The following is a 23,449-nucleotide window of genomic DNA, read 5'->3' on the forward strand; positions in this document are numbered from 1 at the left end:
TTAGTTTAACATGGCGAAGGGCAATGGTATTATATCCAACTAGTCCCAAAAGGGTTCGCTTCAAAAAGTTTGGTTTTAATATGACGAATAACAATCGCTACTTTTCAACTTTATACAGCGATAATGTGATATCTTCATGATGCACACAATTTAGTTCACAAAGATAAGGCTGCACTTGAGGAGACTAAGATGGCCAACACGGTGAATGTACTAATAACATGTCTTTGTCTTGTGACAACTGTTAGCAACGGTAAGGTTATGATTTACCGAAAGCCGCGATAGTATATGTAGCGTATAGTTCCTATTGTATATTTAGTTTTGTGAATTAATTAAGATACATATTTTTTTCTTTTTATACCATGACATTGACTTCATCGGCTCAATGGCGGCTGGAGGGTTCAATGCGCCCGGGGGCAATGTTCTTTAGTATCACTCCTACCAAGGCGCCTGGGGGCATCGTTCTTTAGTGGCGCTCCGAGTTTGCTACAGAGAACAGTTTTATATCAATTGCCTCCCCCTCCTAAATATAAGTTTTTATGAAAAATTGCCCCTGAATTGAAGTTGAAATACTATGAAATTTTTCAGCTGCAAAAAAACTCGCCTGTTCCCCCTTCGCCTGGAGTCCGAGGTCAATTGCCCCCCCCCCTTCCAACCACCACAACCCTTGCGCCGCCACTGTAGTAGGTTTGGGTTTTGTTAATGTAGAGGTTCAGTTATCTTTTCTCTTAAGTTCTCATTTTAATACCGGCTGATAATGCGTGATTGTTTGAGGATTAACGGCATATTAGCAAATAAAATGATACATGATGCGCGTGAGCCTATGCCCCCCTCGCTCAACTTTTTCTCACTACTTACGTCATTCCTTCCCTAGCCCCATCCTAAAGGATTATAAAAATTCTTAAACAACCGTGCTTGCATGCGTAGGCATGAACGATGTCATGATCTCGCCTTGTGTTAAAAAAGTACAGCTTATATATACCAGCGGCGTTACTAGGGTTGGTGTCACCCAGTGCGGTAACTCATGGTGTTATCCCCATGGATCTCCTTCGTGCACAAATATTCAAAAATTTTGTAGACATTCATTTTGGTGTCACCCCCTCTGATCGTGTCATCGGGTACGGTCCTCATCCCCTAGTGACGCCAATGATATAGACCGATAGACTGATTGATTGATTGGTATAATGGACATTGTCATAACCTTGCTACCAACTTAAAAATTAATATATGAACGAATATATATCATATGCCTTTGTGATCGCAGTGAAAATTTTATCTTGAATGTAATGACTGGAAGTATAAAAAAATAATGCATATATATATATATATATATATATATATATATATATATATATATATATATATATATATATATATATATATATATATATATATATATGTGTGTGTGTGTGTGTGTGTCGTTAGCAATAAATAGGTTCAGGCTAATCACAACGTAATTGTGCCTCCATCAGAACTTGTTTCCTCTGGTCACGTCAAGATACATAAGTTCATATGTAACAACCAAGTGATTTGTATTTGTGATTTATGTGGAATCCTTTACTCTCGTAGTGATTTTAGTTGATACAATCCATGTTTTATTTTTTAACAATTTCACACGCATTGAAAATTGTTAATTGTGTATCATTCTATGTATCTGAGGTCAGTGACTAATCAGACAATGTGGTCCGCACCTGTAGGTTTTGTGGCATGTACGAGGCAGACGAACTTCGTTCGATTTACGACTTCTCTCGTTACAATATGTGTGTCGGGATGGTGGGTGGGTGGGGGCTCTCGCCCGATACTCAATAACTGGTGGGTCAATTGAGAATGGGTTTAGACCACTTTGAGAGGTTAATCTGGGTGACATTCGAGGACGAATATCTAGGTAACGAAAGAGGACTGAGTAGTCAATGTATGTGAGGTCATTTACTAGGATTAACCGACTTCAGCCTAGTGGCATGTGTGCCTGACCGTGCGAGAGACGAGCTGTTTTCGATACCAAGCAGCGTTAGTTAGATTTTCTAATTATAATGATACTTCATACGTCCCTTTAATACTGTACAAAAACTGAGTTGGATTTAATATTAAAGTTGAGAAAATTTCAGCTGTCCAACATTTGTAGACTGCAACATTTACAACAATGGATGAATGGAAAGAATTTCATTTGTACCTTAATTATTTAGTCTATAGGACCCCCCCCCCCCCGTTCGTCTGTTGCCACCCAAGCAATTGTTGAGATGGAAAAATGATTCATGAGAATAAATTAATCTGTTCATTTTGACCTATTTTATACAAATTAGAAACTGAATAGTACATTCTTGAAACCAACGATTTTGCTTTTAATGTGATCTTGTCATCATCATCATCATCTTACGATGATGATTATTATTATTATTATTATTATTATTAATGTCAGTATAATAATCACGAATGATTAATTCGTGAACCATTAAGAGAGAACTTAACACTTTCGTGAGATTTCCAGCACCCGATATTGCACCAATGACACACGAATTGTTTGATAAACATCACACTTTTGCCCTTATTTTTCCCCATTCTTGTATCCTCTAAAAAAAAAAGCCCAGAGAAACTGCCCTGACGGTTGGGTCCAGCACAGGGACAACTGCTATCTCTTCAGCCATGACGTGGAAACTTGGCCTGGAGCCTGGGTAAGTTGGAATGCTTCTAAAACAGGCCTGACTTGTACTAGTGATCCAAGAAAGGCTGCTAGTACAACCGCACCTTCTCAGTCATTTCTCCTACTCTTAATTGAAATTGTTGTTAACGAATCATGACCGTCAAACATGGTTTCTATTGACCACGAGGGTCCATCGCTCTGCATGTTTAATCTAGATTTGTATGGAATGTGGCTAATTATGTTTTCATGTACATGCATCTAGCCTTGATATACTTTTATAAGACATACTTATTTCAGATTCAGTTTTGGTCGTTTCTTATCTTTTTTAGTTTGAAAATAATTCCTTTTGTCTGGCAAAGAAGGCGGAAATATGTGTAAGTCTAATAACTATTGTACCTTAGTACTGACATATAATCAACACTGATTTTTTGTAATCATTATCACATGTAACAATTTTTTCTGGCTGTAAATTTCATTTTATTTATTAATTATTTTATTTTATTTTTAGACTATATGTCAAGCTGTGGGCGGATACTTAGCAGAGATACTTGATGCTAAAGAAAATGCATATATCTCTAACCAGACCCATACTCTTGGTTTAGGTAAGTGAAGATGTTGCACAATTTTAGTTTGGGGGTTGGAACTTTAGATTAGTACAGCGATTACAACAGGTCATAACTTTTTAATATAAAACCATATTAATACAATATCTATCTTTTGAATTCAAGACCATCTTGTTACAGCATCTGTAAAGGAAAAGAAAGCCACCTGTATCTGAAAAAGAATGGAAATTCCAGTGTTGCCTGCAAATTTACAAATTATATTATTTTGTTTTAATTTCACGTGAATTTAATGGAGTCTTTTTAAATGAATAAATCATGTGCCTAAACCTATTGCTGGTGAAAATACAGGATTTGTATTTTCAAAACGTGTATTATGTCTTCAAGTCGTGTTTGAGCGGATTTTTAAAAAATGGTACAAAGCTGCTTAAGTTGGGGGCATTTTTTTTTTTATAGGTGATTGGTGGTTGGGCGGGGCTGATATTGAGGTGGAAGGTGACTGGATGTGGGTGAACAGCCGATCAATGTTTGACGAGACGTACACCAACTGGAGGACAGGAGAGCCAAACTCACTCCTCAAAAACGAGAACTGCTTGCAAATGGAAAGCACAGGCCTTTGGAACGACAACGCGTGTACCGTACTGATGCATTACATTTGTAAAAAGGGGTAATTGTCCTTACGTTCAAAGTCCAGAGACGACTGATCAAGCTAGTGTAAAGAAACCCAGCTTGATATCTGTAATAAAACGGATGTGGTCTCTTTGATGATAGTATTGAGAAAGAAAGAAAAAATAAAAAATTTAAAAGAGGCAATTTCTGCATGATCTAAGTACTTAAGCAACTGGTCTAAATTATATATATATATATATATATATATATATATATATATATATATATATAAAGTAAACCTGAAAAATAAATAAAATACTAATTTCATCAATATCAAAGAACTATAAGTACTGATCTATTCAACTTTGATTTCAAAGATCATCTTACAACGTGTGTATAAATAAATAATATTTAATCATAATTTATTTATAAATAAACGTCTGATTTAGTCACAGTGTTAAAAGAAGAACGAATCCTTATACAATATCATGAAAATAGTGAGATAATCCATCAACTGAAAGCAAGGAAAACTGCATGACAATTCTAGACTTACGTTTATTCTGTGCGCACACAGTTCTGCACAAACTAATACACTGAAAAAAGCATGCAGAATAAACCTATATCGCTACCAAATCTCTTTTATGGAATATTCATTTCAACTACTGCTAAACCAAATCTAATATAATCTATGCGAGTGTGGTTATAAATGAAAGAAAATTCATAATTCATCACCGTGTATTTCACTACTTGAAGGGATTGCTAAAGTAATCGAAAACTGAATGTTATCATTTAGCGTTTACTGGAGGTGTTTAAGCGCATTTTGAATTTGTTTATCACTCAAATATTCTTTCTTCAGTCCACAGGTGAATGGACAGACTATTATTGGTTAAAAATGGATGACTGAAATGGTTGGCAGAGATGGTGATCTACCAGAAAGATGCACTTGTTAAACAATTATAAAGAAAGCTTTTAGCAGACCTGGATATACCTAATGTAGATTTCAATAAAAATAATTTCATCATTTGATCCTTTTAGTGTGGAACAAATGACATCTTACACCCTGTTATCGTTATGATATTACCTAATAAACATACATTCCAAAGTACAAATTCATTTTCTAATGTGATGACTTTCTGACACTGGAATAATGAAATGTATTGATGTTTCTAGATCAAGAATGAGGAATCTCTGGAAATGCAAAAGTTTCTCCAAACCAACAATATTTTACGCATTTTGTTATTGATCTCCTTTTTAGAAATGTTCACACCTTGCATACCAAGCTTAAATTATAACACGAGGACACGGTGTGTAGCAGATTTTTTTGTTTAAAATTTATTGGGTGTATTTGACAACAGTTTGTTCGCTCAAAGAATGTTCCACATGTTGTTCATATGTCTTGTCATCAAGACCTTTCATTTAATTACACCGAGTCAGCTTTAGACGATGTCATATGTTTTCAACCTTTTAGATACCCCATTGAGAAATTATTTGTTAATTTCAAAAACATTTATATCTTTCCTACACGACGCGACATTCAACAACACAATATGTAATTTAGGCATTGTTTTCCACATAGTATCATTTGAAAATAAACCTAATGATATTTGAAAAATGTGCAATACGCCTTTTTGTCTTTCCATCCTATGTATAAATCATAAGTATCCACGGCCGAACGACAATTGCGGGGACATAGAAGCTGGTTTATCTGTGGGTCACTTTCATTTCCGAAGCATAGCTCCAAAAGTGTTCAAGACATCTCCATGAACTTTGATGGATGTATTGGGATCGTCTTCCACATGTGACTTTTTCTTTCAAAGATTGTCCGTCTCTTTATTTTGAATGGATCCTCTCTGCTTTTCCATTCATCCATCAATCACACTTTCGTTTCTAGAGCATAACTCTAAAACCGCTCAAGACATCTCTGTGAAACTTTTCACACATATTACAATTTTGGTCTAGATGTAAATTTTGCTATTCACATTATTTCAGATATAAAATTTAACTAGTTCCCTTTGTTTGTTTTTACATCTATCCATTCATTTTGTATACAGCTGTGTGACCTAAAATTGCTTTGTGGGAATAAACTAAATGATACAAAGAGAAAAGAAAATAGACTGAATTGAAAGAAAGGATCACTGAACAGTTTTGACCACACTTTTATCCCGTCCAAACTGGTAAACATATACGCATTTTCTCTTGATATCGTCAGTGTTGCATTCATATAAAACTCTTGAACTATTCGTATCACCTCTCTGTATACTGTTGAATTCAACATAATGTAGCTTTGCGTCAGTATTTATGATGTGTACAAATTTGAAAAAAAAAAAGTATTTTATAATAGTTTCTAGTGTAGCCTTCTCGTCTCCGAAGAAGTGTTCTAAAGGCATTTGATTTTAAGATGTATCAGTTGACATATACGAGTCTACAAGACAATTATATATTTACCTGGATTTTTTTTTTTTTTTAGTGTTCTGCCATCCCTACACAAACTACTAAAACACCAATACTAAAAAATACATAAAGGGTCGACTTGCTAGAAAATTAAATTGTTCGCATAAAAAATGTTTCATTAATCTCTTGATTATTTTATATATAAACGTGAAAGTCAGTACAGTTCATTGTTTACGTTTAAAAAGAGAAATGGAGAAAAACCCATTAATTTGTGCACATGACGACAGATCATAACGTGCTTTAGTTGTTGATAGAATCGGATGATTAGACATCTGTGTAATTTAAAAGCATGACCTACCTTCAAATAAGATATTATCAGTTAGTTTCAGATTTACATTTCAAGACTTGGAACACAAAAAAATATTTTCTTTTATATTCAGCATTGCTTGTCATTTTCTACGATATGCTCAAACATTTACTGCATAGACATACTTTATGTTGTATGCATGACGAACGGATAGTCATTCATATCAGTATTTTGTAGATAATATTTAAGAGTGATTTCAAATGATATGTCAAACTCTTATGTGTATTATTGCAATTTATAAACCTAGCAAAACTGAAAGAGAGGCGGTAAGTGGAATTCGATAGAAATGTTTATAATATTTTATATCTGATATTTAAACCCTTATATGGAGTTTACATCGTTGTGTTTTTATTTGCTGAGTTTAGTTTTAGTAGTTAGAGACAAATAGAAAGTATAGGCAAGAGGAAGTCGGCTGAAAGTTAATCATCTTCTATTTTAATTATTCATATTACATTTTACTTGAGCGCTCATGTGTGGTGTGTACAATTAAACTTTTGTACCTGGTTTAGAAACTTTAGAAAATACCTGAGATTAATGTGGCACATATTCAGAAGGAAAATATTGTTGTATGGAGTTACCTTAAAAGAATGACAAGCATTTCGAAGCAACCTTTTTAACACGTGATACACCTTTGCCACTTTTGACCTACTTATACAATGTCTTATAGATAAAGCATACACATTTCAGTTTGTAACTGATATATTCCCTAGGATTATACAGATAACGGAACATGCAGGGAGGGGAGTCTGTCTATATTTTATTCTTATTCACAACGATTTTTACAGGTAAAGAAAAAAAAATAGTTGTAATGAAGACATTTAAATGTGTATGAGAGACAAAAGCAAACATCTTTGAGATGATTTAAAAAAAGTATATTCCTTAATTAAAACCCTATTGATGAAATTTCTGTAAGAAATCATGCAAAACAACGGAATCTCTATATAGATTTGCCGCTTCCATATATCTTTAACTGAACACGATTCTAAACGATGTTTAATGTTGAATGGCTTTGTAAGCAGCAGCAGAAAATTACATATCTTGGTTGTTGCAGGTGTCGTTATGATGTGCTGAAGGAAAGAAACAGCTATATCGATGGTAGTGTGGATGGATAGCTAGATAAAAGGATGTATGGATAGATAAATGGATATTCAACGCGTATACATTTCACATTACTTGCTTATCCTATAATTGTACTAGAATGACCTAGAATGACCGAGCTTCAACTCCGTATTAAAGTAGACTTGCACGGTTACATTGCAGCATCACGATTTGTTAATTATGTCACTGTGTCTATGAAACTGTATCCACATGATCTAGATATATGGAGAGATAGATAGATAAATTGGTAGGTAGGTAGATAGATAGATATGACTAAAGAACAAACTACACAGGGATATAATTAGGTTGAAAGTAAGGGGGAAAAAAACAGAGTATACAATATAAGCGGGCTGGATGAACTCCACGAAACGAGGTATAAAAAGCCATGTTGTGTTGACGATGTCCGACATAAAAGTTTTGATATGCATAGTCTCCAAATCTGTATTGTTTAACAAGAGTTATTTTTAACTACTTTCGGTTGCGACGGAAATGGCCAAGCGGTGTACCGATTGTGTTGCTTTTTTTAGTTGATGGAATATGCCCTGATGGATGGATATCCCATATGGAGTCTTGCTACCTCTTCAGCCATGACGTAGAATCATGGTCAGGCGCCTTGGTATTTCATACATACATACATACATACATACATACATACATTGTATTGATGATTCCCTGAAGAAGCTGTCTTTCAAGCATTCTATTTAAGATCAATACACGTTTTCACTATTCATTACTTGCTACTTTTAAAGATACATGTAAAGCCCTACATCTCCTTGTTTGATAAGATACTTCCCTTCTTTGTCGATATATCCTATTTAAGTAATACACCTTGTCTAATTATATTGAATAAAACATTATTATTATTATTATTATTATTATTATTATTTCATGCCCCCTTCATTATCATTCTGGAAAATAATTTATCCATTTTTGTCGGACTTGCATTTTATACTGATTGATGAGAGTTTCTTCTGTGGGTACAGACGCTGCTTCCTCAACTTACGGGGGAATGCTCTTTGTAAAAAGGGCACCTCTTCTTCGTCGATGAAAGCTGCGTTCTGACACGTGTTGTTTACTTTTTTATCCTACAGCACTTGTCCATCTGGGAAGCTTCTAACTTGGGACTATGTTTAGTTCCTTTATGTCGATGAGGGAAAGTTTGTCCTTTGAGGTGGGTTGAAAGATTTAAAAGGTTTTCCTGTACCCGGCGGCGGGTAGCGGTAGCGTTGCCAATACACCAGAGACACTCCATAGCTCCCGCACCCGCACCCCGTAAAGATAAAGATATATATTACAAATTTAAGGAACCAATTTTTTCAGGGAAGATAAATCCGATTGGAACTGACAAAAATTTAAAGCGGTATATAGGCAACTTAAAGCGCCCGCTGCAGGACTAAAAGTCGTCTTCAGAGCGCATGAAACGCTTACATGTTTACCTGATTTCATTTCCATTTTTAGACAATGTGCAATGTTGTAAAGGGAAATCTGGTGGAAATTACCGACGCCAGGGAAAATAGCTATATTTACAATACCATCCATGGTTTTAGCAGTAAGTACTAGTTTGTACATGCAACCACAATGCTTTATTGCTTTATTGCATCGTTTTCCTTTCTATTTATTCATGGTAGGGAAACGCGTATTTGTTTCGTCCATAAGCAGAATACAGCAAATTGCGCGATATCTGCCTTACTCTTGAAAGAAAAATACGAATAAGGTGTTGTTAAAGAGAAGTAAGATTGTGATATGAAGTTATTTGAATGGGCATAATTGAAACTTTTCAACGACTCATTTAAGAACAAACCAATATAATTTATTCCACCAAGTATTTTATAATTGTTCATCATAAAATATTCACACTTATTGTTTGCTAACAGCACCCGGTCTGGAAATTATTAAAACATTTCAGCTTGGTAATTTCTGTCGATCAGTCATACGATTTTATATTTGATGAAAATTTAGTGATTGAATATTTTAAATAACAAAAGCTTTATTTCAAATAACGTTTACAGCTATATTATTTCCATTTTTTTTATATATAGTTTTGTCCTTTCGTCACGTAATCGTATCATTTATTTTTATTGGCTCTCTTTTAGTCAATAATTCATTATCTCGCATTATTAACGATAATCTTCTTTATTTCTAGTCTTTTGAATTATCGTATAAGAAGTCGTAATTAAACTACTTTGTTTTCGAAAGGGGTATTGAAGAAGGACATGTCTGTGAAATGGATAAGAGATTTTGTCAAAAGCTGAAAGCTGTTGTCAGTTTTGCCCAGCCGTACTACCATAACCTTTGACCTTTTCATGTCGAATTGTTTTGTTTTTTTGTTTTTTTGTTGTTTTTTTTCTTCATGGTTTTCTTTCTTGACGTATTGTTCCTTCCTTCCGTCAGTCATTTTTTTTTTTGTTGTATTATTTCGTTTTCTTTTATCGAATTTTTTGGAGATATGAATTTAGAAAAAGAGCAAGTAACTTTGCAGGAGAACAGAGCGCTAATGACATGTTTTAAATTATATATTCTATGTTGATGCACATCTTACTAAGGAAATCCCTCCCCATCTTTTTAAAACGTTTTGAGTTTTCTCCTATTAGAACTGCGATGTTTGAAATTTCCGTACGTTGTCACTAGACAGAGCAGGAGAAATGGCAACAATGTCATAGAACCGTAGCACACCCAGTACAGAAATGGATTTGTGACTTGTTTCTGATTTTCAAGTATCCAAATGTTCATTCAAGACATGTTGTGGTGATTGCAAGGCGTGATACATCACATATAGGGGACCTAAGATTGGAATTTTAGACACGATGATTTTAAACAGAAAGATTTGAATTTTGCCAAAGTCCTCAGCATACAAAAAGGAGGCTTTCGTCTTGCACCACCGTCCAAATCATTCGATGCTTATTTGGAAATGACGTATTTTTTAACAGAGCAAGTAGATTAAACGTATACATGCGTAGGACAAAACGTTGAGCCCATACATTGTTTCATTCATGTACATGTGTGCGTTTGAGGTCTATCACATAGTACGGACAATGCAAACGTCTTCCTCATCCAGATCGAATCATTTGCTTTGTGGTATTGGCATTAATGGTAGCCAGTGCATTCACACACTTGAATTCACCTGAATTCGTTTACGTAGCTTGCACAAAGGTGCATCCTGTTGCAAGCAGACTTATCACATCTTATCACACCAGCTCCTTCCGTCCTTTCTGGCTAGGATCTTTTGGTATCAAAACAGACAAAAGTAAACGACCTACTTGATCCGCTGGGCTTCAGAAACAATATTTAGTAACAAGTTCCCACTTCCAACTAATGATTGAAAAATAGCTTCTTGCGTGTAATACATCAAACTATTGTATGGGTTCGAGAGTCTCTCGTCTTTGTTGTTGTCGTTGTTTTTGGACAAACAAACAAAAACGTCCACTGTCAACTGTCGATCCAGCATTCTCAGAACGTATATAGAGTGCCACTTTGAAGCGCTCAACTAATTCGTCTGTTTCCTTTCTTACCCTGACATGTAGAGCAAAGTGCTAGAAAACACGTCGCAAATCAGGTCTGTGATTTATTTTTCCCTATATACGACAGACAGCTTATGAAATCACAGCCAGTCAATGCACCAACACCTAGAGGAGTCTGTATGTATCTGAACCTAAATTATGCGTATTGATGTGACCTTTCCCATAGCAAAACCGGTTTTTAACATATGTCCGAAACTACATCTCATTGCATTGCAGTGTCTGAACAAAATGCACAGACAATCTGGCAATATATGTGTCTGGCGAGACTATGAGTAAACGTTTGAAATTTCGAAAATCATTTTAAACACACATCAGTACTAGTTTTGTCTTCCTTCTTTTGGTCTGGATCGGGATCGGATTGTGCTAACTTCATTGCTGATGGCCAACGATACACTTCTCAACACACTGAAATCCTGCCGGTAGGACAAATTGCTGACCTGGCTGCAAGTGCTTGTCAACATTTGTTGACCATGCAGTTGCAAACAAAATCAGCGAGAGTTACTTTTTTCTGAGGAATTATAAACATTTTTATTATATCGATTTGGCATTTGGACTTTATAATATGATTCCCAAGGACCGGGAAGCTCCTCTTTGACCTGTTGAAGATATTGTATTGCTATTTATCCAAATGTAGACACTTTGCTCCCTTTGGCTATCTAGGTCACCGCAATACTATCAACTATATGACATATCGGGATGGCGGTACAGTTAGCCGACGGGTGACAATATTTCTCGAGCTGCTTGAAGAAAAAGAACACTTTTTGTGTCTTTCATAGAGTTACAACTGGATAGTAAGGCAAAAAAGGTAATTCTTAAGAGGAAATTCATTTTAGCAACGACTGTCAACTGGCTAAAGAGGTCACGGTAAAATGAACTGGATTAGCTTGACATCGTTGCGTTTTGCGTCCTTTGATTTGGATGTATCAGAAAATAACTAAATTTTCTAGTTGGAAGGAGTCTCTCAAAAACGTACCTGATGTGAAATCAACCACTCTTCAACAATTATTTCAAGACACCCCTTTTCCATCTCAAGAGGTAGTAAATGTCTTAATGCCATGTTACGAGACAGTACTCTCCATGACGCTAACTTTGCGAAGGGTAAAGCATTTTTCCCATCCTGCTTAAGAAAGCTGAAAGGATCTGGGATTGTTGTTCATTAGCAGTAAATTTTAGTAAGTCGGGATTTAGCATACGCAATGTTGTATGCACTGTAATACCGCTTGTTACAATTTCAGCATCCAACAATCTTCTGACAAGGTCAAATTTGGACTCTGATACAAAGACATAAATCATCATCGCACATACTAGCGGGCGAAGTTATATTTTATTTTAATACAAACATTCGTACTTTTTCGAACACCCTTTTTTAGACAAACGATTCATTTGCTCAAGTAAGTTTGCTTGACATTTTTTCTGTAAGTAAAAACATGTGTCGTCATATACGTCCTTGCTGCGAAAAGAATCGTTACGACCATTTAGCACACAACATTTATTCAGTGGAATCCATTTTCTTCACTTTTTATTTTTACAGCAACCATCAGTATCGTAATAAAAATCGTTATAAAACGAAAGTTCGCAATTTTTCATCATTAAATGTTTGCAACCTCTTAAAAGATCTTTGAGTTTTATCTTGAAGCACTGCATATTGTTACAACCCTTGGTCTTAACATTAATTAACAGAAAGAGGTAAAACCAACACTTTTAAGTAAAACCAACCAACGGTTTCTTTCTGTAAGTTACAAAGTGAAAATTGTAGAGATCCTTACAGTATTGTACATTGAATCCCAAATAATCATAAGTGTCCAATAACAAGTCCAAGAATATAACATGTCCAGAATAAATTCCAATAATTTTGAATATCCTGATGTACCACAATGATGCAAACCAAAAATTCTTTGAATGAGATCACATTAAAACTCTTTCTATATCCAGAAGAGCAAAAACCATTGCTGAGAATATATAAACAATACAAAAGGTTTATAATTATTGTAATTGATGTTGCGAACAGAATTTGCGAGTTAGTGCAGTTCTCAGTGATGAGTAATATGTGCTCATTTGGACCGACATCGACTTAAAACACATCGACTTAAAACACATTTTTTATAAGTTTGCAAATTTGTTTTTTACTAGCTATTCAGATTCCAAGCCTGTTGTCTTCCAAGTCCCTTGTACAGTATTTAAAATTGCCATAAATGAAGAGCTTACTCTAAATGCTTCTGTGTTATTATTCAAGTAAATAACGATAGATAGATAGATAGATAGATAGACAGACAGATAGATAGATAAATAGATAGATATATAGATAGATCGATAGATAGATATATATTATTAGGACGCAATCGCTGTAAAGGTTTATGCCTTGCGAAATACAAACTCTATGGCGGAACATGCTCGCGTTAGATGTTGGTATCAGTGCTGGACGATATTATAAATGTGGTATCTCAGTAAAGTCGCGTAATCAGCATTTCCAACCGTGCGGATCTGTTAGTGAGTATTATCGCGCGTGCAAGCGAAGACACCGTTGAGGACAAATATACAGAAGTCAGTGAAATAATAGCTAACATTAAGGCAATTGTGGTTGTTGATCCTGACCAATTAAAAACAATACTACAAGAATTACAAGAATTATCAGTTACACAATGATTTTTCCTTATACAAGCACGTAGACTGTAAACCAGCTCAAGCAACATTCGCGAGTGCGTGGATCCGAATACTAAGTGGAATGAGAAGAGCCGACATACTTGAAATGTTAGGACTTTCTCCAGAGGTGCCATAGTTGAATGTGAAGCAAGGCCGATAAATATGAGCGCACTATTATGTCAAGATTCCTACACGGACCAAGCGAGCCGAAATGGCAAAGATGTTTGGCGATGTACACGAGCGTTGACACCGTTTCACAGCTGGTATAGTCATCGATGTTGCCCGCATGATCACTGCATGACGCCCGAATTGGAGTTACATATACGTCGTGGTGATTCACCAGATTATCGGGCAACAACGAGACAGGTAAAAGAGTTTGATCTGCATCGAATGCATCAATAAGCGCAATCTACAACTACGAGGGAAAAATGCATGACGTTCAGGCTCAGAAAGCTGCAATTTATTGCCTCCCAGCCGTTTTTGAATTCCAGTCTCGACAGTAACCGTGCAACGAGATCCAACGATCGATTCAAACTTGCCAGCCGTTATGTACCGCTAACTCTGACAAGGTGATAAACTAAAATGTTCCCATACGAGTTCGTGAGCTGATGAGAAACGTTTCATGAGACACGGTTGCCTCCTCCAAGCGCATTTTACTCGTATCTATCTCGCGAATGTCTTTCGACTGATGACTAAGAACATGAAAAGTTTGGTTCACATTCTAACCTAAAGATATAGGCGAGTATCTCGATATGTATTCGAAAATCGGTGCTTTTGCACGCAGACGTATTTGAAACTCTCAGTGGCACCGTCCGTCGGCGCTACAGTCTATATCCTGCACACTACTTCTCAACTGCCACGAATGGCCAGGGATATGCTTTTATGTTAAACAAAAATCGAGTTATAGTTGTTGACAGACAAAGATCAGCATTTGTTTGTCTAGCGGGGAATCGGCGACGGGGTTTCCATCACTAGCCAAACACAGTCACGGTAATCCGTAAAGGGTACAGCCAACGATTCAAATTGGCATCCCCACTGCGTTGCTGCTGGCAAGTTAAGTCGTTAACATTAAGATTGTGAATGCATACGCTCACCCCTTAATTGACCATAGAATACCGTTGTTGTCGTATATTCAGTCTGGACCGCGTCAACAACGTTGTTTCTTGCGCTCACCATAAACTGTCACAAAAGAAGCGATGTTCAAGACAGCTTAAACTGCAAATAAGTACCCAACATGGTCTCCGCGCATCAAAATACGTGTTCGTGGTGTTTCAGAATACGAATCGAGAAAATAAAAAAAACCAGAGTGGTATGATATTTGACATTCGTAGAGTGTCAAGTGCCATTTTATTACTTTTCATAGGAATAGTTACTTAAACAGTCCGTGGTCGACGTTTTCTTTCATGCACGTGTAATTGATCCAATTCTTGTTGACAATGGTGCCGTTGTATTCTGACAAGACTCTGTTATGGAGGGCACAAGTTGCCGAATTTGGATCTTGACGCGCCTGTGGAAAATTCATAGAATAGTAATTGAAGCTGTTGCTTTGAAATAATAATGCCCTATCACGAAGTTAAAGCTGACCTTAGCCCAAACACAACTTGCAAAAATAAACAGCGCAATATCAAACAATTGCATATTCGTATTTCCTTTCTGCAATGTGATTGATCTCTACACAATATAGTGAGCTTGATACCTCCTAACAAAAGAACACATCAATGACCTTAAAATTGTTCAAGTTAACACTGGCAGAGATGCAGACCCCCAAAAAAGTAAAATATTTCCAATCCATTTCAGCGTTGTTAGCGACTGTGGATTCCGAGGATACAAGAGCGGCTGCGTTAGGCGGCGTCGAAACTGTATCCAATATGACTCTGAAAGATAGGTCCATTGAAAAGATCTTGAACAACCCAATACGATTCGTAAATGTCCTCGCCGTGTTTGACGAATTTTGACTTACTGGCTATTGCAAATTCTTTATGAACGATGGACTTGCATCGAACATCCCCCTCAAGTTGGAAACCGGGATAGTCAACTGGATTAGATAACATGCCCTGGGACTAATTGGATTGCATGTGTGGCAACACTCAGGCGTCTTTTGTATTTTGACTCTTACTTGCTTTCACCTTCACTTGCAGCCGTTAATTATTTACATAGACAACAAGATGTCTACCACTGTTTAATTATATGCTGCCTTGCAAACTAGGCTCGATGAATCCATATGTGGCCATGTTACCATTGAAGCGTTGCGTGCACTCGAGCGATCGCCTACCCCACAAGTACTTATTTGTTTTATCTTTGTCACTTAGAAAGTATGCTTTGTAACATATCAAAATGCCAACTGACATTTACAGACGCGTAGTCGCAGCAACCCGGTGATGATGTTGATCAAAGTGGACATGACTGAGTTTACCAGCCGGGATGCTGTTGACGTCGACCGGGGAGAGATTGTGATTTTTCAAAATCAAACTGAAAAACCTCTAAAGTGGAAATTTAAGGTGTTGCTTTGAGGCTGCGAGGCGCCGTCGGGAAAAACATGGACGAAATAGAGGGAATCAGAGGCTCTGGTACGTTAATTGCATTTATTAAGATTTACACAGATGTAACTGATGTTGCGATTAAAGAAGACATAGATGTAAATATTGCAGAGTTGCCCTCACCACCCCGCGTAGTAACAGCATGGAGACAGAAATATTAGCCACTGATGGAATATTACATTGGGAATGTGCGGAAAAGGCAAAAAATTGTCGACTTAAAATTATTGATAATATTTATATTTGTCATAGGCCTGAAAATCACATCTTAAATGTGCTCGAGTCTGGATCATGTTTTTTCATCTCAAGATTATTTCATAATGGGTGGTGTGTAATACATACCCTGATGAAAGATATACCACTTTTTAAACCATCTATAATACATTATATTGGACGTGATGATAATGTTGAAACGTCTTTTGCAATATCAGTAAAGTCAGTCGCCAGATTTGAAATTCATTTCGAAGGATTCAACATTTATCAAAATGGGTCCTGAACATTCTTTGGCGTTTCTGTTTACTATAGGATTTATCATTAGATATAAGTAACCGATTCTGGCCGCGGTGATGTAGTTGGGCAATTTGCTGACAAGATGTTGGTCCGGCCAACATAGATAGCCATTTCATTTAACTTGTCGAAGAATATTTGCTTCATAATTATGTTATTTTAAAGATCTCAGATAATTTCAAGCATAATCTTGTTAAATGCCAAATAAGTATAATCTTGTTAAGGAAACACCCTAATACATCAACACCAACTCGAAGTCAGCTTGAATCATTGCATTAGCACGCGAAAACGATTTCTCACAGGATACACAGCCAGGAATAGACATATTTAAGGATTGTTTCTACAACGATGATGTGGAGTTCACCGACAAATTTACCAAGGTTGCATTCCCTGATAATTAGATGGACCAACATTGACTCAGTCAAGAAGAAAATAATATCGACTGTTAATCAACAAGAACGTACTTGTCCATGTAACAGTTTTTAGGCGAAGACAAGTACGATCGTTTCAGACATTATTTAATGTTGTAGTCAGTATTATTTTATATGAACGCAATACCAAGAACACACAATCGCCGAAGATTTACATATTTCCTAAGTAGATATTCTCTATGATGGCATATAGCACCTGAAGGATGCAATATTGTCAAGCATTTATACCTCGCGATTCCATTATTAATAGAAGACAGACCCTCAAAAGTTACAAGCCAAAATATAATTGAAGCGGAACAACAACTGCAAGATGAAATCGTCAAGAGAACTACGCTACTCGTGAAATACAAACGTGTATGTGTGGTCGTGACGCTGTTTGTGGAATCACCGACGCGACTACTGTTTGCCTAGGTGTAGCTGTAATTCTAACCACAGTACCTATCATAGTTACACACATCAAATTCGTTTTCGGCGGTAGGTATATCAGTAGTAACCGGTATCGAATGTGGTGTTTTATAAAATAATCTCGCTGCGGCTGCATTTACGAATACGTGTTTATTTGGAACTTTTTCCGCGCGGCACAGATAAGTCTCAATACAATTACCTAGCTGTACTCAATAGTTATTGAGAGTTAAACGATTAGTTTAGCTCAGACGACTTCGTCCACAGATACGCAAACTGGGCATTAGCGGCCCTGAGTTTCAGTCAGTGAAAATTTTGTAAATATTTCCCAGTGTACTCAGAAGTTCACTTATGGGGATACTATCTTATGGTTTTGGAATTTGGGACCATAATCAAGTAGCATGATACTAGCGGTTTGTTTGGTTGCATATCTAGGTTTAAGTCTTCTACGCCACATGACTGTCCTCTGGCATGGAAACCTCTTAGTAATTTTGCTGGGCTGGTTGGCGCGTGGGCTCGAATGCACTCGCATGTGATGTGAAGGCAAATGCATGTGTCGTGGAAGGCTTTGTCCTAGTAACAAAGATCCTGAACTGCTATTATTATACTACTTATGTGTGTCAAAATCGATGACTTCAAGATATACAAATTACAAATCAGAAATAATAAGAATGAAGTAATTATCTATTATTTATAGCACTGACATACTGGTGGTTGGGCGGAAATGACATAGAATCTGAGGGAAAGTGGATGTGGACGGCTAGTCGAACTTTATTCAATAGCTCGTATACTAACTGGCGCAGAGGGGAACCCAGCGATTCGGGCTCAAATAAAGAAGACTGTCAACACATGTACAGTGACGACGGTACTTGGAATGATGCGGACTGCACTGTTACGATGCACTATGTTTGTGAGAAAAGGTCCGTTTTTCATTCAGCTTTATATGTTGAAGCAATGAAATGATTTTTTTTATTGTTAGTCGTTTTGACCGAAAATTATGGCACTCTCTAGAAAGGACGTATTGAAGAGTATCAAGCATATAGATTATCTCTTAGTGTGAATAAGCTAGATCTGTTGTTTCAGGTGTCAGAATACCACTTTAAAATCTAAACCACCGCTCCGGTGGCCTAAGTGGTTGGAGCGTCCGTCTCGAGTGCGGGATGTCGTGGGTTCGAACCCCGGCCAATTCATACCAAAGACTTATGAAAATGGTAATAGCAGCTGCCTCGCTCGCTTGTCGCTCAGCATTAAGACGTTAGTTTTAGGACTGGTCGGCCTGGTGTCAGGATAATGTGATTGGGTTGAACATAATGCCACATGTTTGTGACATGATGCCACAGTGTTAGACATCATTATAAACTGTCACACTGCAGACATCGTAGCCATATGACTAAAATTGTTAAAAACTCCTTTAAAAATCTAAATAACACACACACAAATACCAAAAAATATATAGCATCTGACAGGAGATGGATACAATGTTGATGAAATATTAGGTACAAAAATGAAATTCTGGTCATATTATGTTAGTAATATAACAGGTAAATCACTGTTTGCATTAATCTGGGTCTTTAAGTTGTTTCAATCGTGTATATACTCGTAGTCTAAAGACCTTGCGTTTTTAAAGGCATATTTTCATTGTTGTAAATATCACATACAAGTATAAACGTCTTCCGTTACTAAAATGTTTATAATGAATGCTTTTTGCACATTGGCTATTTTGCAGCTCAATCTTAGATGGTGGCGAAATAGTGGGCTGATGATGACCTCAAGAAATCTCTACGCTTTTCTTTCAACGAAGTAATTTTCTTCTGGTATTTACATGTGGCAAAGAACTTTCACTAGTTTATTAAAACGTTACAACTTTATTTTTGGTGTTTGACTTTTATCAAAATCTCTGTTATAAAACAACGGTGAAATGATACAGACTATATACACGTAATTTGGAGCTTGAAAGTTATAATTGTTATGTTGAAATGCATACAATACAAATGATTCACATTTTTCTTTTTAAAAAATTACATTTGCTTAATGCACTCTTTTTATATACTGAATGCAAGTCATCTTTGCTTTTTTGCAAAACTTTCATAAAACGTAAATTTGAATGTATTTAAAGCCAAAACCTTGAATAATAAAAAGAAAACCTATTGAATAGATGATTGTAGTAATTGTTCTATGATTATGGCTTGATGACTGTAATAAAGTAGATGGTTCCGAGATTTCAAAGCCATTTATTATTCAATCAAGAATCTGAAAGATTTGGTGATGGTCAAATGAGAATTTTCTGGTTCCAACATTCATAATTCTAAAACGTTCTGACAAAACGTGCTTACATCATTCAACATGGCCATAATTGTTGGCCAACGATATAATATTCCATTGACCAAAAAAGACGAGGTTATTATAAAAACAGGCAGTGGTGTAAAGAAGTAGAGAGCGTCCTTTTTCCGCTGCAGGGCTTCGGTTATGGCACGCTTTGGGACGTAAACGCCAGAAAATTACTCGTGCAAAAGAGATTAGAAACTTAATAATTCCTCAGTTTTGTTAATAGAGTGATGTACGATATATATTATAGTATCATATATTGTTTTGTTGATTATGATGCGCCAACCAAAGACGACATAACTATGGACGAACCCAACAACTGAACAGATTACTACACAGAAGGAAAATAATAGTTATGTAGAACCAATCCGAATCATCGTTCGCGTTGAATACAACATATTACAGAATCCAGACCTCAAGGCATGTACCCTTGAGAAAGCTTTGGGCAACATGAAAGGAAAATAATGGTTTGTTCATAGGCTCCGCAGAAGAAGAATATATATTACATACCGAAATCTTAAATGTAAGAATTAGAAAATGTAAGATATGTCATGCATATTTAATTTATTTCTCTTGCTGACCTTTGTCCATGATTGACGGTAGAGTTTTTGTTTTTTTTGTTGCTTACCTGCTCTTTGTCTTGGGGGAGCATACTCCGTAAAGAAAAAAAGTGATTATCTTACTCTTCCATTAAAATCGTGATCAATAATAAAGACAGGACAAGGTAAATAGAAAGAAGTTAAATATTGGGTAGAGCCTTAGACTTGGGGGTATGATTTATGCAGCGGAATCTAGATATATCTAATAGGTAAGAAGAATGTTTAATGCCATCATAAAAGAAAGTTTAAAGTTTTTAAAGTTCTAAAATAATAACATTAACGTTTTCTTTCTAGGCCAACATGATCATCTACTAAACTGTAAACAATTTTCATACAACCACGAACCCACCCACCCGCATCTCCCCAACACACTAAAAATTATTAATATATTTATGGCTAACAGCATTTGTATTTTTAACCATAACAAAGTTCATTAGAATTCAATACAAGTATTTCTAAGTACGAATAACGCTAGACCTGGTTTCATAAGCGATTAATATATTCAGTTTATATTTGATCAGGACAATTCTTTACACACAAATTTAAAAAAAAAAAACCTATCGTAGATCGAAGTACAGATATTAGAGGGTATATTTGGCTAAGGGAGGTAATTTACTTATTTTAGGTATGTGTTCTATTCTCACAAGTGAGATGGTTTGATTGTTTCTTTCATTATTGTGCCTACGGATTGCTCAGGCTGTTGATTCGGTGGATTACGACATTATTGGATGAAGAATAGAAATATATTTCTATAAATTTCTAAACGCTGATTCTGTGTTTTATGTACATGTGATAAAACTATCATACCTTGCGATAATGATATTATGGTTGTTTGTATAACATTCACAGTGAAAGCATGTTGTATTCCTGTATTAATTATATTTTAATATATGGTAGAATAGTTTTTAAATGTCATAACCATTTTTGGTTGATATTGGTTTTAGCACGTCAGTACTATAGGTCTTTGGAAAATCAAGTGAATTTGATCTTAGGCTATTGCTTTATTTTTTTTAACAACGGATGAAAAATGAAAAAAAGGAAAAAGCGAAAGAAAAAAAATTGAATTATATTTTCTTTGTGATTTGAACAGCTAATTTGTTTTCACGTTTCTTAATATATTTGAATCAGAAACATATATACAAATGACCCACAATGTACAGAATAATGAATGGTGACAACAACAGTATGTAAGGAAATTATCATCTTTACTGAATGAAAATTATCTCGTTGTCCACTGAGGCCAAGGCATAAAAGCCGAGGAAAGATTACACAACTTGGAGGCAAAATACAAAACATGTTGGTCTGTGAACACATGAAGCACATAGAAGTCAGAAGGACAAAAAGTAGTTGGTTTTTTGTGTGGTTTGTACAAGAGACCCTAGGTATGAACCGGTCTTGTATGGAAATATGATACGATAGCAACACAATTATATAAAAAAAACACGCACACGAAAATTCATAACTTATGGAGCAAAACATCGGATCGCGTACGGTAGATAAATTGTTGTTGTAGGAAAGCGGCCTCTTCTAGAAGGTAGTATGTTGTACCTTTTCGGTATAACTATCCAAAGTAGTAGAATCGACGGAGAACGAGGCGGACTTTTATACAAAATTTAAATAATGGTCATATTCATATATATGTAGGAAATTATACATTGGAAAAAGTAAAATAAATAAAGGCAATACATGTATATTTTATATATTACAGATCATCCCGAGATTATAAAAATAACATACCAGCAAAAAGTAATATGTTTTTGAAGGTTTCAAATTTATTGCAAAAGATTCTAGAACAATATTTGCAGCAAAATAAAAATGAACACCTTTGGCTCGCACTACATAGGTTTAAGTACTAATAAAAAATGAATACCTTTGGCTCGTACTGCATAGGTTTAAGTACTAATAAAAGATGAATACCTTTGGCTAGTACTGCACAGGTTTAAGTACTAATAAAAAATGAATACCTTTGGCTCGTACTGCACAGGTTTAAGTACTTTACAGGGGAGAATGAAAAAGCTACTTCAGTATCGTGATCATTTAAAGCTATTTTTAAATCTGCATTCTTTTTATAACACTGAACAATATCTTTATGCAATAGATATGTAAAATAGGGTAATTTTTCTATCCTTTCGCACCTTGTTTTTTTCAAGACTATTTAGAATATAATTTTCCCCATCTAAACTGGAAAGTAGAGAAAAAATACTTGTTGACATTGGCATTGTTGCTTTGCTGTTAAAGTTGGAAAAAAAAACCTATATCTTCTCCAAACACTGTATCAGAATTTATCACAACGCAAAATAAAAGAACATTTGAAATAAATGATAGCCGAACAGTACGTCTGGTATTTACAATGGGATCTAGAAAGTCCAGAAGCTTACACAAACATCAATCAATTGTGTGAACAACTGAACAAGACAATTGGAAAAAGACAAAATACCCCGATTGAAAGAATCATCTACTAAACAATCAAATACGCATTATACAATCAGTACAAGATTTTTATACAAATAGTCCAACAACACAAGGAGAAAAAGGGACATATTTTTTGTAGCAACTCAAACTAGCAGAACAACATGGGTTATTTTACATATTAAATTAACCAACAGTCTCTAGATTTTGATTCTTGACGATGTCATTACATAAAAACTGTACATTTGGTGGAGCAATGATTTAAATGAACACACCTTAAATATTCAAATCTGTACCTTTTTTGCATGTAGAAATAAGTCACTTTGCTTTACGACTCCATCTGCTCTTAAATAACATGCTTATATTTAAACGTAGATTCAAATTGAATTATATCACTTAATAATTGACTGAAAATAGCATAGAA

The 23,449-nt window shown here is 35.6% G+C and overlaps 2 protein-coding genes across 2 annotated transcripts; both read left to right on the forward strand.

Moving 5' to 3' along the window:
* Window positions 1–111: 111 nt before the first annotated feature.
* LOC149795130 (perlucin-like protein) lies at window positions 112–5,418 on the forward strand. Its single transcript, XM_089964838.1, has 5 exons — window positions 112–250; window positions 2,578–2,666; window positions 3,144–3,237; window positions 3,652–3,862; window positions 4,661–5,418. The coding sequence occupies exons 1-5, from the start codon at window positions 190–192 to the stop codon at window positions 4,692–4,694; spliced, it is 489 nt and encodes a 162-aa protein (XP_089820964.1). The 5' UTR covers window positions 112–189; the 3' UTR covers window positions 4,695–5,418.
* Window positions 5,419–7,238: 1,820 nt separating this feature from the next.
* LOC149795131 (perlucin-like protein) lies at window positions 7,239–19,560 on the forward strand. Its single transcript, XM_089964837.1, has 5 exons — window positions 7,239–7,347; window positions 8,188–8,276; window positions 9,119–9,209; window positions 18,390–18,612; window positions 19,419–19,560. Exons 1-5 carry the CDS (start codon window positions 7,293–7,295, stop codon window positions 19,450–19,452), a joined length of 492 nt encoding a protein of 163 aa, XP_089820963.1. The 5' UTR covers window positions 7,239–7,292; the 3' UTR covers window positions 19,453–19,560.
* Window positions 19,561–23,449: the final 3,889 nt, after the last annotated feature.

This window comes from Sinohyriopsis cumingii, chromosome 7 (genome assembly GCF_028554795.1).
Source record: "Sinohyriopsis cumingii isolate HCF-2022 chromosome 7, ASM2855479v2, whole genome shotgun sequence".
NCBI lineage: Eukaryota > Metazoa > Mollusca > Bivalvia > Unionida > Unionidae > Sinohyriopsis > Sinohyriopsis cumingii.